The sequence below is a fragment of the Salvia splendens genome, chromosome 19 (assembly GCF_004379255.2).
Source record: "Salvia splendens isolate huo1 chromosome 19, SspV2, whole genome shotgun sequence".
Taxonomy (NCBI): Eukaryota; Viridiplantae; Streptophyta; class Magnoliopsida; order Lamiales; family Lamiaceae; genus Salvia; species Salvia splendens.
In genome coordinates this window covers 6,525,664-6,541,057 of record NC_056050.1, presented here as the reverse complement: position 1 = coordinate 6,541,057, position 15,394 = coordinate 6,525,664, and the positions used below count along the sequence as shown (strand labels likewise).

The window sequence follows — 15,394 nt, the reverse complement described above, 5'->3', positions numbered from 1 at the left end:
AGTGGGGGTTCAAGTATGTTTTGAATTTTGAGTCAAAACTTTTACTCTAAAATTGAAAGTAAGATTTGAAAATTTTTTTTAGGAAAAGTGTGAAAGTGTAAAGGAAATTTTTGTTTCAAAAGTTTTGAATGTAAATGTGAGGTGTGAAAGTGTGTTGCTTTGGGATGTTACATTTGAGATGATGAAATGTGTTATGAACTTAGAGTGCCTAAGAAGTATGTTAGATTGAGTGATTTCGAATTTAGTTGTTGACAATTGCAATATCACTTTTCCGAGTGATAGGACAAATGAAAACATGTGGTGTGAACTCGAACTTTATCGAAAGATTACAAATTCGGAATTGTTTTTACCTGAATGACAAGAACAAGAAGAATGCGAAAAGACGTAGCATATGATAAAGAGTTTAAGAAAAGAAGAAGTGAAAATTGAAGAGATGTTCCAAACGAGAAAATGTTCGATGCAAGAAGAGATGCGAAATGATGTAATCCTACAACGGATGTAGAGATCATACATGCGATCTAATAAGATAAATCCGATCTTCGGTCAAAAGTGGCGATGCTACGAAAACGGCCGTTATAGCATGTTGAGAGCGCGAGTATAACTATAACGTTTTAAGAAAATGACGATTATCACGTGCAAGGAATATATGAAGATATGACTTTCGACTACTGTTATTAGTTGTAACGACACGATGAATCTCAACATGGAATCCGCAGTTTCGTAGAACGATGTTACCATGTTCGGCCTCAGAAAGATGAACGAGAGAGTGTGACCTTCGTAGCTAGTTTGAACGATTTTAAATCAACAGTACTTACTTGGATTCTAAGTTCTTTTCGATACGTATTGGATAACCGTGAGCCCTTGTCTATTTAAACCCCTTGGTTGACCCATGCTTTGCAAGTGATGCATATTATTTCTTTTCCTCCATTGAGTCATAACTCACTTTCAATTTTTGGAAAGTGGTGTTGCCTTCATAACTTTGGACACTTGTATTGATTGTAGTCTTCTTTGACTTATTATTTATACGAACAATATTTTGACTTTGTAAGCCTTTGCTATTGAACTTCATTCCTAAGGCTGCCTGCAGTTATGTCCTTCAATATAATCACGTTTCGCAGGCATGTTTTCTATGGGATATTCTTTTTTTAAACTTTCGTTCAGCTTTCATTTTGTCACCATGTCTGTGTCATTCTTTCTTACAGAGTGAAATTCTTTTTGGTTCAGTTCCACTATATGTATCCTTTCCATAATGGAACCTTTCTTTCTACAAAACGAAGTTAACTTGCCTTAACAAACTTAACCCACTTGATTTTTTTAAAAGCCCCTTTGACTTTGGTTGTCTTTCACAAACCTATGAAGCCATTGATGTGATTCTATCATTCCATATTACAATTTTCGTTGAACCATGATCAGTACCGCTTTGTGACAACTGCCTACATTTCTCAATCCTCATGCAACTGATCATTTTTTTTCCTCAACCCTTTATTGATGTGTTGACCTTTCAAATTTGGTCGAACAACTGAATTAACTTGTTTGGTAGCCTACTATGAGAATTGACATTAATTCGATTCCATCCAGTATTCATGACCTATCTTATGTTCTTTCAAGCTCCGTGGGGATAATCATAACCAATTGTTACAATTCGAAATCGGTTCATATCCAAGTTAAGACTGTTTGATTAAAGTTTGCGTTCTTGATACATATTCCGAGTTCTTGATGCAACATTCGTAAAGAGAGACAGATTTCTTTCCAAGCCCCTGGCGATGAGCCGACCATCTTGCATGGGATTTCTTTGAACCGACGAACCTCCATAATCTCTGCTTTACAAGCAACCACGATGATAAGAAAAGGGCGTCCGGCGTATCTCGTGTACTTGAACGGAGAAGAAAAGAAGGATTTCAAAGTGGAAGACGTGGCCGTAGTACGAGACTTTCCCGATGTGTTCCCTGAAACCTTACCTGGACCGCCGCCTGACAGACAAGTAGAGTTTACCATCGACTTAGAACCCGGATCTGCGCCAGTATCAAAAGCATTGTACCGAATGGCCCCTAAAGAGTTGGCTGAATTGAAGATTCAGTTGCAAGAACTGCTAGACTTGGGATTTATTCGGCCTAGTGTATCACCGTGGGGAGCGCCTGTTTTGTTCGTGAAGAAAAAGGACGGAACGATGAGGATGTGCATTGATTATCGTGAGCTCAACAAGATGACCTTGAAGAATAAGTACCCACTGCCAAGGATTGATGATTTGTTTGAACAACTTCGAGGAGCGGGCGTATTTTCGAAGATGGATTTGAGGTCGGGATACTATCAACTCAAGGTCTGACAAGAGGATGTGCCTAAGACTGTTTTTCGTACTCGATATGGCCATTATGAGTTTATTGTGATGCCATTTGGACTTACTAACGCTCCGACAGTTTTCATGGACTTGATGAACCAAGTTTTCCACGAGTATATCGATAAGTTTGTGTTAGTCTTCATCGACGATGTGTTGGTGTACTCGAAGAACGAGGAGGAACATGGATGGCACCTACAAGTTGTGTTGGAGACGTAACGAAAAGAGAAGCTTTATGCCAAGTTCAGTAAGTGTGAGTTTTGGTTGACTCGAGTGAACTTTCTTGGGCATATCGTGACGGCTAATGGAATTCAAGTGGACCCAGCGAAGGTCGAGGCTGTACAATATTGGAAGTCGCCGAAAACGCCGAGTGAAATCCGTAGTTTCTTGGGATTGGCGGGATACTACCGACGTTTTATCGAGGGATTCTCTAAGATTGCGAGACCGATGACGCAACTGTTAAAGAAAGGAATCAAGATGGTTTGGACGCCGGAATGCGAGGCGAGTTTTCAACTGTTAAAAGAGAAATTGACTACAACACCTGTCCTAGCGGTACCAGAACCCGACAAGGACTTCGCCGTCTATACTGACGCGTCGAAAGTAGGACTAGGATGCGTGTTGATGCAGGAGGGGAAAGTGATAGCATATGCTTCCCGACAGTTGAGACCGAATGAACTGAATTTTTCGACTCATGATTTGGAGCTAGCAGCCGTAGTACACGCACTAAAGATTTGGAGACACCATCTCTATGGAGTGAGATGTGAGATTTATACGGATCACAAGAGTCTCAAGTCTTAAAGATGGTAATCGAGAGAGGTAGATCATATTGGCGAAAGGGTTGTAAGAATCGAATTGTAGGAGAAGGGAAGATGTTTTGTATATTGATTGATCGATTTATAATGTATTACAGCCTTCAATATATAGGAGAGGCTTTCCTTAACTATGGTAAATACAATAAATGTGTATCAATCTATTCTAGGCTATTGTGTGATTGAATCAATCACTTATTCCCTAATCTTCTCTTCTCGGTGGGAATATTTTCCTTGATATGTTTTGACACTCCCCCTCAAGTTAAGAAACGGTATCCCCGATACTCAACTTGCCCAAAATTTCCTTGAAGGCGTTTGGATGGACAACTTTGGTCAAGATGTCTGCCAACTGTTCTTCGGATCGTACAAACGGGAACTCAATGGTGCCGGCCTCGAGATTTTCTTTGATGAAGTACCGGTCGACTTCCACATGCTTAGTTCTATCGTGTTGCACCAAATTCTCTGAGATACTGATCGCTGCCTTATTGTCGCAGAATAATTGGCTCTTCCGTGTAGGTGGGTAGCCAATTTCTGTTAATAGCATCCTTAACCACATGATTTCCATAAGCCCACTCTTAATTCCTCTAAACTCTGCCTCAGCACTTGATAAGGCTCCCACTTTCTGCTTCTTGCTCCTCCACGTAACAAGATTTCCTCCCACAATGGTGAAGTAGCCTCCTGTGGACTTCCTATCGACGGGATTACTTGCCCAATCAACATCCGTGTATCCGTCAATCTCAAGGTCTTCTCTTTTGGCCAAGAATACTCCATAGCCCACCGTCTCTTTCAGATATCGAACGATTATTAAGGCTTTCCATGTGGTCGGTCTGTGGTCGGTGCATGAACTGACTGACTACACCAACTGCGTAAGTGATATCTGGCCGAGTGTGTGATAAGTAGATAAGCTTTCCTACCAGCCGTTGATACCGTTCTCGATCTGCAAGGTCGGCTCCTTTTTCTATCTTTAAGCCGTGATTTGCGATCATATGAGTTTCTGCCGGCTTGCACTCCAATAAACCTGTTTCTGCCAACAGATCTAGGACATACTTTTTCTGCCTCAGGAATATCCCTTGTCTCGATCTCAACACTTCGATTCCAAGGAAATACTTCAATGCTCCGAGATCTTTCATTGCAAATTCCTTGAACAGGTTCTCTCTCAGGCTTTGAATTTCTTCACTGTCATCTCCCGTGATGATCATGTCTTCCACATAGATAATTAGGCAGGTTATCTTGTCTCCTCGTTTCTTCGTGAGAGTGTGTGATCTGATTGACTCTGTTTAAACCCTTGCTTAACCATGGCCTGGCAAAACCTTCCAAACCAGACTCTTGGTGATTACTTTAGTCCGTATGGTGTTTTCCGCAGACGACACACTTGGCCTGTGCCGAATTCTGCCGAAAAACCAGGAGGAACTTCCATATATACTTCCTTGTTTTCTTCCAATTCTCTATGAAGAAAGGCAATGGTGATGTCAAACTGATGTAGGGGCCACTCTTTACATGCTGCCACAAATAGTAGAGCTCGAACAGTGTTCAACTTCGCAACAGAGGAGAAGGTTTCTTCATAATCTATTCCATACACTTGAGTGTATCCTTTCGCCACAAGTCTCGCCTTATATCTCTCGATTGAACCATCTGCTCTCCTTTTGATGGTGAAAATCCACCGACAACCAACTGGTTTTTTCCCATCAGGTAGTGTGCATTTCTCCCATGTTCCATTGGTGACGAGGGCATCTCCAATGTTTGTGTTTTGATGCCTCTTCAAATGACTGTGGAATTTCTTCCTCATCATATAGGGCAGCTTCGAATGCTCAGGCCATTTCTCACAGTTGTCCTTGGGCAATATTTGTTACGGCATATTTGGCCCCATTTTTCCTTTCCATTCAGGTGAGTATCTTCGAGATGGAACTCCTCTTGTACTCCTAGTAGGTAACTTGTATGGTTGTCCCGTGTTTTCATTGGTTCCACATTCGGCACCATTGTTACTGTCAAGATTAGTGTTTTCCGAGGATGCTTTATTATTTGAACTAGTTACCTCAGGAATCAATGACGGGGTTGATGTTTGGGTGTTGTCACTTTGCTGCTCGTCCTGAACTACAGGATGTGACGTCCAGGCGGTGTCGCTAACTTCCTCTGTTGGACCAACGTCTGTGACAGGACTTGGCTGTGACTGTGGTTCTCCCTCTGATTGGATTTCCCTTGGGCCAGTAGGAGACATGGGTGTAGGTATCCAATTTAGTAGGTCACTGTTCGGATGATTATCTGAAGGTTGTGTCTCCCACTGACCTCTGGATTGGCTATAGAAATACTCTCCCTCTACAAAATCACAATTCATAGTGGTATGCATGGTCCTAGTGGATGGGTCGTAACATCTATATCCTTTTTGGTTTTTGCCGTAACCCAGGAAGACACATTTGAGGGCACGTGGGGAAAATTTGGTACGGTCTTGCTTAGGGATGTGCACAAAGACAGTACACCTGAACACCCTAGGTTCTAGAGACAGGGAAGACGGTAGCTCGAAATGTTGGGAAAAAAGGTCTAAGGGTGATTTGAATTCTAGAATCCCCGTGGGTAATCGGTTCATAAGGTAGAACGTAGTAGCAATGGCTTCGGACCAAAAGGATTTGGGTATTTTGGACTCTATCAAAAAGGGCTCTGGTAATTTCAAGGATATACCTATTTTTCCTTTCGGCTACCCCATTCTGTTCTGGAGCGTACGCACAAGATGTCTGATGAACTAATCCCTTTTCCCGAAAAAAGTCTTGCATTTTTGTGTTGACAAATTCCCCCCCGTTATCTGACCTCAAGATTTGAATTTTTTGATTATACTGAGTTTGGACTAGGGTATAGAATTTGGTGAATTTGTCAAAAATGTCAGACTTATTTTTCAGAAAATATATCCAAGTCATACGAGAATAATCATCAATGAATAACACAAAATACCGAAAACCTTGACCCCCACTAATAGGAGCAGGACCTCACACATCAGAATGTATTAATGCAAAAGGTTTTTTCATTCTTGTATTGTTCAACTTAAATGTGTGTCTGTGGCTTTTGGCTAACAAACAAGTTTCACAATGAAAAGTGTTCATAGAATTAACTAACTTAGGATAAAGCATTAGAAGATATCCTATGGACGGATGTCCTAACCGACGATGCCAAAACCAAGCCTATCTGTCTGTCGGTCCGTGAGTCAATATCGCGGCACTCTGTTGGGCTATCTCGTCCACATAGTACAGTCCTCGTCGCTCAGTGCCACGCCCAACTATCGTACCCATCTTGATATCCTGTAACATGCAAAATTTTGGCTGCATTAGTAATTTACAATGAAGCTCCTTCGTCACATGACTGATAGATAGGAGCTTATGTGATAATGACGGGACAAAAAGACAGTTAGAAATGAGTAGAGTGGGCGAAATATTGATTGTGCAGGCCCCTTGGACTCGGGCTAGATCCCCACTGGCTGTTTGGACATAGGACTTATTAGATTTCGAGATATTTAAAAATTCAGAAGCATCGAACGACATTGTGTCAGTTGCTCCACAATCAAAGATCCACTGGGTATTTTTAGGGCCTGTTTGGGACATGGAGGAACAGGCTAAGGCATCAAATGAATTTTTACAGGGTATGGTTGGCAGATTTTTGAATTTTTTGAACAATTGGGGTGCAATTTGTAAGGTTTTTGCTGTGTGGGGTTTAGAATGGAATTTTTTAGTCTTAAGGGGGTAAATATCAGGTGGTTTTAATTTTCTGGGGTTATGTGGTAATTTGTAGGATTTATGGGGTAGGATCTGGGAGGTATTTCTGGTTCGGGGGCCAGAGTGGTATTTTGAGGAGTATGGGGGTGTGATTTGGGAGATATTTCTGGCTCGGGGTTTCGGTTGAGATTTCTGGGTAAATCTGGGGTCAAATGTTGGTTTCGGGTTTGGGAAGGTTTTTATGGCAAAATCCCCAATTCCTCCATGAATCCTAGCCGACGCTCCATTGCTTGAAACCCTAGCCTCCGCCGCCGAGTCCTCTCTAGTGGGGATCCTAGCACCGCCATCTTCCTGTCGCCGGTGAGGTCTCCCCTCGTTTCTTTACCTTCGGACCATACTCTTGCAACGGTCGCTGAAGCCACGGCTTTCTCCTCGGTCGCCGATTGGTTTCTGTAGCCGCCTCCATTGGCTGCAATTGGGCCGATGCCGCCCGCCGATACATCGGCGTAGGTGGCCCGGTCGCCGATTGTCACGGCTGCCGCCGCTCTTCCGCTTCCTCCACCGGTATTTCGATGTCCATTTCTTTGTTGGCGAGCCTTCTTCATTTCCTCCCACCATTCCGAGAACCCGTGGAGGTGAAAGCACGTCTCTTTTGTGTGCTTCTTCCCCCCACAGTGAGTGCACACGAGCTTGCTTTTGTCCTCATCTCATCGATAAGGTTTCGATGGTGGCGGCTGGCTCTGGGTGGAATATGTTTGGCTTCGGTTGAGGGTTGCTAGTCCGACCCCTACTCCGGAATCCTTGGCTTCTGAGTTCATCAGCTTCTCATTGACAGCCTCCCGTCTAACTATTCCATAGGCTTTTCTGGCCGTTGGGATAGGATCCATATTTAGGATCTCTCGCTTGATCTTGTCATATCTGTCGTCGAGTGCCCATATGAATTGGTACAATCGGTGTCGTTGGATGATCTAGTTGTATTTCTCGATGGAGGATGGGGTGTCCATCGGATTCGGGTCTCTACTGTCGATGGAGATCCACAAGTCCTGGAATTTTTGCCATAGATTTTCCAACGATAAATTTCCTTGCCTCATCCCGTATGTTTGTCGGTGCAGGTCTGAGATTTGGAATGGATCGGCGCCGCTTCCGTATGTAACAGCTAAGTTTTCCCAGAGATCTTGTGCTGTGTCGTATTGGGAAACCTCGTTTACGAGGTTGGTATCAATGTTGTTGATGATCCAGTTGAAGCAGCAGTGATCTCTCTGTATCCTCCTTGAGTAGGCCGGGTCGGTTGGTGAAGAAGGGTCTGACACTCCAGAAATGTGAGATATCAGTCCCTTCTCCCCGATTGCCCTCTGCATCAATTTCGCCGATAGGGGATAGTTCTCTCCATTAAGCTTGGTCTGCATGTGTACTTCTCCCAACGATTCTGGTTGGGCTTCAGTTTGAAACGGTTGTTTTTGGGTTCTTTGAGACATGCTTAGTCTCATAAATTCTGCAAATTGTTCTGCAGAAAGGGTTATTGGTTGGGTGGTAAGTTGGGAATTATTGGATTCGGATTCTGACATTCTGTTTTGTGGTTTGCTTTTGCAGGGTTCAAAAGGTCGGGAATGGTACTCGAGACTATGATGAGATTGTTCTGAGTCTCAAGCCCGAATCGTCCTGCTCTGATACCATCTTAAAGATGGTAATCGAGAGAGGTAGATCATATTGGTGAAAGGGTTGTAAGAATCGAATTGTAGGAGAAGGGAAGATGTTTTGTATATTGATTGATCGATTTATAATGTATTACAGCCTTCAATATATAGGAGAGGCTTTCCTTAACTATGGTAAATACAATAAATGTGTATCAATCTATTCTAGGCTATTGTGTGATTGAATCAATCACTTATTCCCCAATCTTCTCTTCTCGGTGGGAATATTTTCCTTGATATGTTTTGACATCAAGTACTTCTTTGAGCAGAAGGAGCTAAACATGCGACAACGACGTTGGTTAGAGATTGTGAAAGACTATGACTGTAGTATTCACTATCATCCGGGCAAGGCGAACGTAGTGGCAGATGCTTTGAGTAGGAAGAACCAACCTCAATTGGCCTTGTTACTAACTCAGGAAGAAGCGTTGATCCGTGAGTTCGATAGAATGCAGTTGGAGGTAGTGAAAGCGCCCGAAACAGTAGGAGGAAGAATAGCGACGCTAGTGATTGAGCTAGACTTAAGAACCAAGATCATAGAAGCTCTGCGACGTGATGAGAAATTGGATGAGACACGCATGAAAGTGAGAACCGAGAAACATGACCATTTTCGTGAAGAGGCGGACAATGCTTTGACATTCGATGGATGTTTGTGTGTGCCGAACGACGAGGCATTGAAGGATGAGATTTTGAGTGAAGCACACGACACACCTTACACTGCTCACCCTGGAAGCACGAAGATGTATCAAGACTTGAAGCAACGTTTTGGTGGAATGGAATGAAAGGAGACGTAGCATCGTTTGTGGAGCGATGTCTAGCTTGTAAACAAGTGAAAGCCTTACACCAAAGGTCGTATGGGAAACTACAACCGCTCGAGATTCTCAAATGGAAGTGGGAGCATCTAACTATGGATTTCGTGACGGGTTTGCCAAAGTCACAGAAGGGCAACACTGCAATTTGGGTGATCATCGATCGACTAACTGAAAGCGAGCACTTTTTACCAATTCAAATTACTTATGACGCGGACAAGTTAGCAAAGCTCTACGTGAATGAGATTGTGCGTTTGCATGGGGTTCCAAAGACCAATGTGTCCGACCGTGATACGAAGTTCACATCAAAGTTTTGGATGAGTTTGCAATGGGAATTGGGCACACAACTGAACTTCAGCACTGCTTATCACCCGCAATCGGACGGACAGTCAGAGAGGACGATTCAAACATTTGAGGATATGCTGCGAGTCGTTGTCTTAGATCGAGGGGAAAGTTGGGAAACTGTTCTACCATTGGTTGAATTTTCCTACAACAATAGCTACCAAGCGACGATCGATATGGCTCCGTATGAAGCTTTATATGGCAGGAAGTGTCAATCCCCACTATATTGAGATGAAGTTGGCGAGAGGAAGATGTTACGACGCTATAAAGGAAATGACCGAAATTGTGCATCAAATCCGCACAAGGATCGAGAAATCTCAAGATAGGCAGAAGTCGTATGCTAACGTGCGTCGAACGGAAATCAAATTCGATGTTGGTGACAAAGTGTTCTTGAAAGTATCCCCGACGAAAGGAGTTGTGAGGTTTAGAGTGAAGGGCAAGCTGAAACCGCGCTTTGTAGGACCGTATGAGATTATCGATGAAATAGGTCCTGTAGCGTATCGTTTGGCGTTACCTCCCATTTTTGGGAATGTGCACAACGTGTTCCATGTGTCGCAGTTGCACAAGTACGTGTTCGACCCCAAGCTTGTGATTCATCAAGAGGAAGTGATCCTAACCCCCGACATGAGCTACGAGGAAAGGCTAGAGGCAATCCTAGATCGGAAGGTGCAAGAGTTGCGAAACAAGTCGATAGCATCCGTGAAAGGTGGAAACACCATGGTCCCGAGGAAGCCACGTGGGAGTTAGAAGATAGAATGAAAGAAAAGTACCCCGAGTTGTTTATGTGAGACGATCAAATTTCAGGACGAAATTTTTGTTAAGAAGGGAAGGATGTAACATCCCAAAATTTTTGTGACCTTTATTTAATATATGTCGATTGGAAATTTCATTTATGAAATTTAAATTGTTGCTACGTGATTGAGTTTGATTATGTGGAATAAATCATCATGGGGGAATTGGAATGAAGTGCTATGTATATTTTAATGTGGGGAAAATCAATTTAAATAATATCATGCATCTTGTTCTAGCCAAATAAAGTGGCTATTGTCGGCCCCTCCAATTATTGGAAATTTTATTCTTTCTTGGATTTAATTAATTGTTTTGGGATATTCATCCAAATCAAATTATCCCTAAATTGTGCTACATGAAATTCGAACTCTAACCTATTATTTTTGTGAGTTTCAAATATTCTCTATTTTAATTAGGAGGATGAATTAGTTGCTTTGATTTAATTGGTACCTTGTTGATTTCCTTTAGCTATTTTAAATCCAATTAAATCTTGCAACATTTTATTCCCTCACCCCAATTAAATTAAGAGTTGAATTATTTCCTTGTGGCCAATTAACCCAATTTTCACCCCCTATTTGTAGAAGAGAATATATTTGTTTCCTATTTTGTGGAATTCCTTTTATTCAATTAAATACCAAATTAATACTTAAGTCAAATTAATTGGCGATGTGAATATTTTCCTTCAATTGTGTCTCCATCCCACACTTTTTTTGGCTTAATTTCCTTGTGAAAATTTTTTTAATTGTTGCCTATTTTATGGGAGTCTTTTCCTATAAAGAAATTACTACCAAATTTAAATCTTATTCTATTTAATTGAGAATTTAAATAATTTCCTTGTGTACACCATCAAAATTTTCGCCCCCTCCCTCATTATTTCCTACTTGGAGATTTAATTTATTTTGTTCCCTTGTTTATGGAATATTCATTGTTGTATTTCCTAAATTGTGAATCTATTCATCTCCAAGTAAATACCAAATAAATTCCTTAATTAATTTCAAGCCATAATTTTTGAAAACTTGCCTTCCTTTTAATTGTGGGATTTTATTTATTGGCCTCTATTTTATTCTTCCACAATTAATTAATTAATTAATTAATTAATGGGATTAAACCTAGGACTATTTAATCACCTAAACTAAACCCTAGCCCCCATTCTCCCTCAAATTTTCGTCCACCTCCATCCTATCCCTCTCTCCACACGCCACTATCCTCTCCCTCTCTTCATCCTCTCCAAAATTCCTTCCAATCCTTGTTCTTGCATCCATTGGTGTTTGATTTTCAAGAGTTCCCGACGAATCGTATCAATCTTTGCTTCTACCGTTTGGTTTTCGATTCAAGAAGGTATAATTGAATCTTTTCCCTCATCTTCACCATTGAAAACCTTGTTCTTGATTCCTTCATGCATATAGTGAGTGTATGAATCTTAGATCACATAATTAATTGGTGGGAATTTGTGTTTGTATGAGAACAATTGTGAATATGCGATTTTGATTGAATATGCGTGAAGTTTGAATTAATCATTGGTGAATGATGTGTGATTATATGAGAACGTGATTGTGAGAACCTTTTTAAGCATGATTGTGTGTTGGAAGCATGAAAAAAATTGTGTTTGGATGAATGGGGAAGAAACCATAATTTTGAAATTGTGAAGCCTGAAAACTGTGGTGTTCGGACAGTGGATTCTAACGTGTGTTTGACCAACCAAACGATCGAATCTTGACACGAAATTTTAACTGAGTAAACTTCAAGGTGTTCTATATTTTATGTGTGAATTTCAGCCCCTTTTGACAAAAGATAATTTTTAATAAATTTTTGAAGTTGACTGCGCAATTCTGCCAGAAACTTGTATTCTCGCCCAGAAAGTTTCGTTTTCTATTTGACCGACCAGAGAGTTGCATTATTGTTTTGACTGACCAAATGACGTGATTTTGGTGTAATATTTTAACTCGATGAACTTGAATGTGTCTACTGTGTTATGACCAAATCTTAACTTCATATGAGGTCGGATGGATATTTGGTAATTTTTACAAACCAACCGCGCAGTTCTGCAAGATTTGTTGTTATGTGGAAATATCAGTTGTTGCCAAGTTTGAATGAATTATATGATGCATGTACGAATTAGGCATGTTGATGGATGTTGGGATGGGTAATTTAAGAGAATGATAAAAGGAACGATAGGACATGCATGATAATGTGACTTGATGGAAGGCTGATTTGTATTGTGGTTTGGCAAGGGTTATTGTGTGTACGTGAGCACAAGGAACGAGGGTTGCCTTAAGTGGATATTGAATTGTTTAAGCAAACGAGGTGGGCTTTCTTTTTCAAATCTCTTTATTTTTCGAAAATATGTTGTGGTGTTATAAGGGTGGTTTAACTTGTTATGTCATGCCATGATGTTTTGTTTATGAGATTGTTGTCTGATGCCTAGTTCGTCTGAGCTTGCTCCGTTAGGCTATATGGCTGTGTTGTGAAACGAATTCGGGTCTAAGTACGACCGCAAACCCTATCAGGCCGTGTACACTGGTGGGATCGTGAGCCGTCCTTGCTAGTCGGCCGGTCTCGTAGGCGAATAGTGTGGCCACACTTTCGTCGCACTGTGATATGATGATTGTGATTGATGGATTGATGAGAAAGTGGGGAGATTGATTATCTGGCTAGACTTTGAAATATTTTTGTGTTCTCGTGATATTTCTTAACCACACATAAAACTCGAGATCACTGGTATGGATGACATAATTGTATAAAATGTTTTCGGCATGAGCCCATTAAGTACAATAAGTACTCAGCCTTGCATGTATTTTCCCTATGTGCAGCCTGAGCGGGATGTTGCGGTGGATGTTGAGTCGGCCTAGGGAATTTGGATGCGTCGTGTCTACATACATAGGCGTCATCCTTGACTCTCTTTGAAACCTTATTTCCGCTGTTATATTTTTGAGTTATGCCTCAAGACCTTACTTTATTTCGTACTGTTTTGAGTATGTCAAATTCTGTTGGACTTTAATCCGTTGTTTGCTTCATTACTCTATAATGGTTTTTCGTAAACTAAGACAAATGTTTTCTTTTAGAAGTTAATTGGATTTTTTTTATGTTTATTTTCCCCGCTGCTTCTTTGGAAAAATCGTTTGCTAAGTCTTTGCTAATTAATAATGAATTTTCGACATTAAGTTTCTTTAAGCTAAAAACTTGCTGTTTAACAGTTGATGAACTAAAATATTATTCTTTTAAGCTAATTGAGTCTTTCTGATGAACTGTTATCCTTAAATGCAATTCTTAATGTTTGTCCCTTGGTCACGATCGCCTCGTTTGTAGTACCACTAGTATGGGCGGTCGTGACAGAGTGGTATCAGAGCTTCGTTCTTTCGCTCTGGTCCGAGAGTCTTGTTTCACCTTAGGTCTAGATTAGTACCCTAGACTAGAAGTGTCACGAAGGCTCAACATCCAAGGCATCACGCTCAACCAAAGAAAGTGAGGATTGTTTTAATGTTGTTGAAAGCATGTGAGATCGACGCATGAAATTGATGATGATGTGATGATGATATTTTGGGCAAGTGTACGCATGTGAAGGAATGTTATGCGTAAGAAGAAGTCATCTCGCCACGAGGTTTTACCCTAAAATCAAGGGTAAGCCTCCCTATAAAAGGAAGCCACTTGGAGAGAGAGAGGACACTCATTTTCATCATCATCACTCTTAGGTAGAATTTTCTAGGTAGTTCGATCCTTCAGCCCAGTCCAGAGTCTTGTTCCTCGCCACAGCCATGGTCACTTGAAGATCATCAGTTCGCCGAAGTTCCATTCTCTCGTTCCAGTCAGTTTATTACGTAGTCGTAGCAGTTCCATCGCCCGGAGTGGCAAAACAATCTTTATTCGCTTTCTTAGTTAACCTTTACTTGTTTTCTATCGTTGGATCTGCTGCATTTTCAGTACTTATCATCCTTTGAAGTGTTTTGTTGAGATCCAAACGTTTTATGCAATGAAATTGTTTTTATGCATCTCTTTCTGTTCAATTCTGCTTCATTCTGCCTAGGTAGCTTAGATCTAGTTGTTTCAGTAATTTCTAAGTGTTGGAAGCATGATTTCATTTGGAGTTTTTCGATCTGTGATTTGTTAGTTCAGTGGTTGTTTAGATTTATTTTCCAGAAGTGTCTTAGTGTGAAATCCGAGTTTAGGTTATTCTGCCACCTTGCATGTTGACCAGTAAGCATAATTGCAGTTTCAGTGTTCGATCTTTTGATTCGAAGTTTTAATTGTTGATCTGAGCTGTGAAGTTTGTTAATCTGTGTTTCTCGTTCATGAAATCTGAGATTGTTGATATAAGTTTATTCATGTTGAAGAAGATAACATCCACATCCAAGTTTGGGACTACTTTTACTTTTTAGTTACTTTTACTTTTGTCCTTTACTTTTTTCTAACTTTTCAGCTGGTACCCTACAGATCTGTCAGCCTAGTCACCTAACTACTTTTTTTCCTCTGATATTCTGTTTAACCTTTTATAGTAAACTAGTACTTTCCATATACTTCCTGAAAACCATGTTCCCCACTTTCCACGTACACAGCCGCCTGTCCAACACCTTTCCCACCTCCTAGTCAGTAGAGTACCACCTTAAATTCCAGTCTAGATAAGTCTCAACCCAAAGCATGGTAGCTAACCAAACCTTTTCAGAATATCACCGTAATCACTCCAACCGTCACCATCTCTGTGGGATTCGACCCCTACCTTCACTATACTACCCAGTAGAAAAGGGTTGAGGAATTATTGATACCAGGTTTTAGGCTTAGGAGGGGATTGTTTCATCCTAATCAGTAGAATACATCCTTGCTTTAACGACACCTGCGCAAACCTGTTCTTTCAAATGGCGTCGTTGCCGAGGATGGATGGTGTTATTAGTAGCTATTGTGCGTGATACTTTGGCGTATATATTGTGGATAACTTTTT

At 41.0% G+C, this 15,394-nt stretch overlaps 1 protein-coding gene across 1 annotated transcript; it reads right to left on the bottom strand.

Moving 5' to 3' along the window:
• Positions 1-7,804: 7,804 nt before the first annotated feature.
• LOC121778932 lies at positions 7,805-8,242 on the bottom strand. Its single transcript, XM_042176316.1, has one exon. It carries the CDS (start codon positions 8,240-8,242, stop codon positions 7,805-7,807), a length of 438 nt encoding a protein of 145 aa, XP_042032250.1.
• Between the last annotated feature and the right edge of the window lie 7,152 nt (positions 8,243-15,394).

What these genes read in the sequence shown, in the direction of transcription:
- LOC121778932 (XM_042176316.1), bottom strand. Translation starts at nt 8,242, where the DNA reads ATGCAGACCAAGCTTAATGGAGAGAACTATCCCCTATCGGCGAAATTG.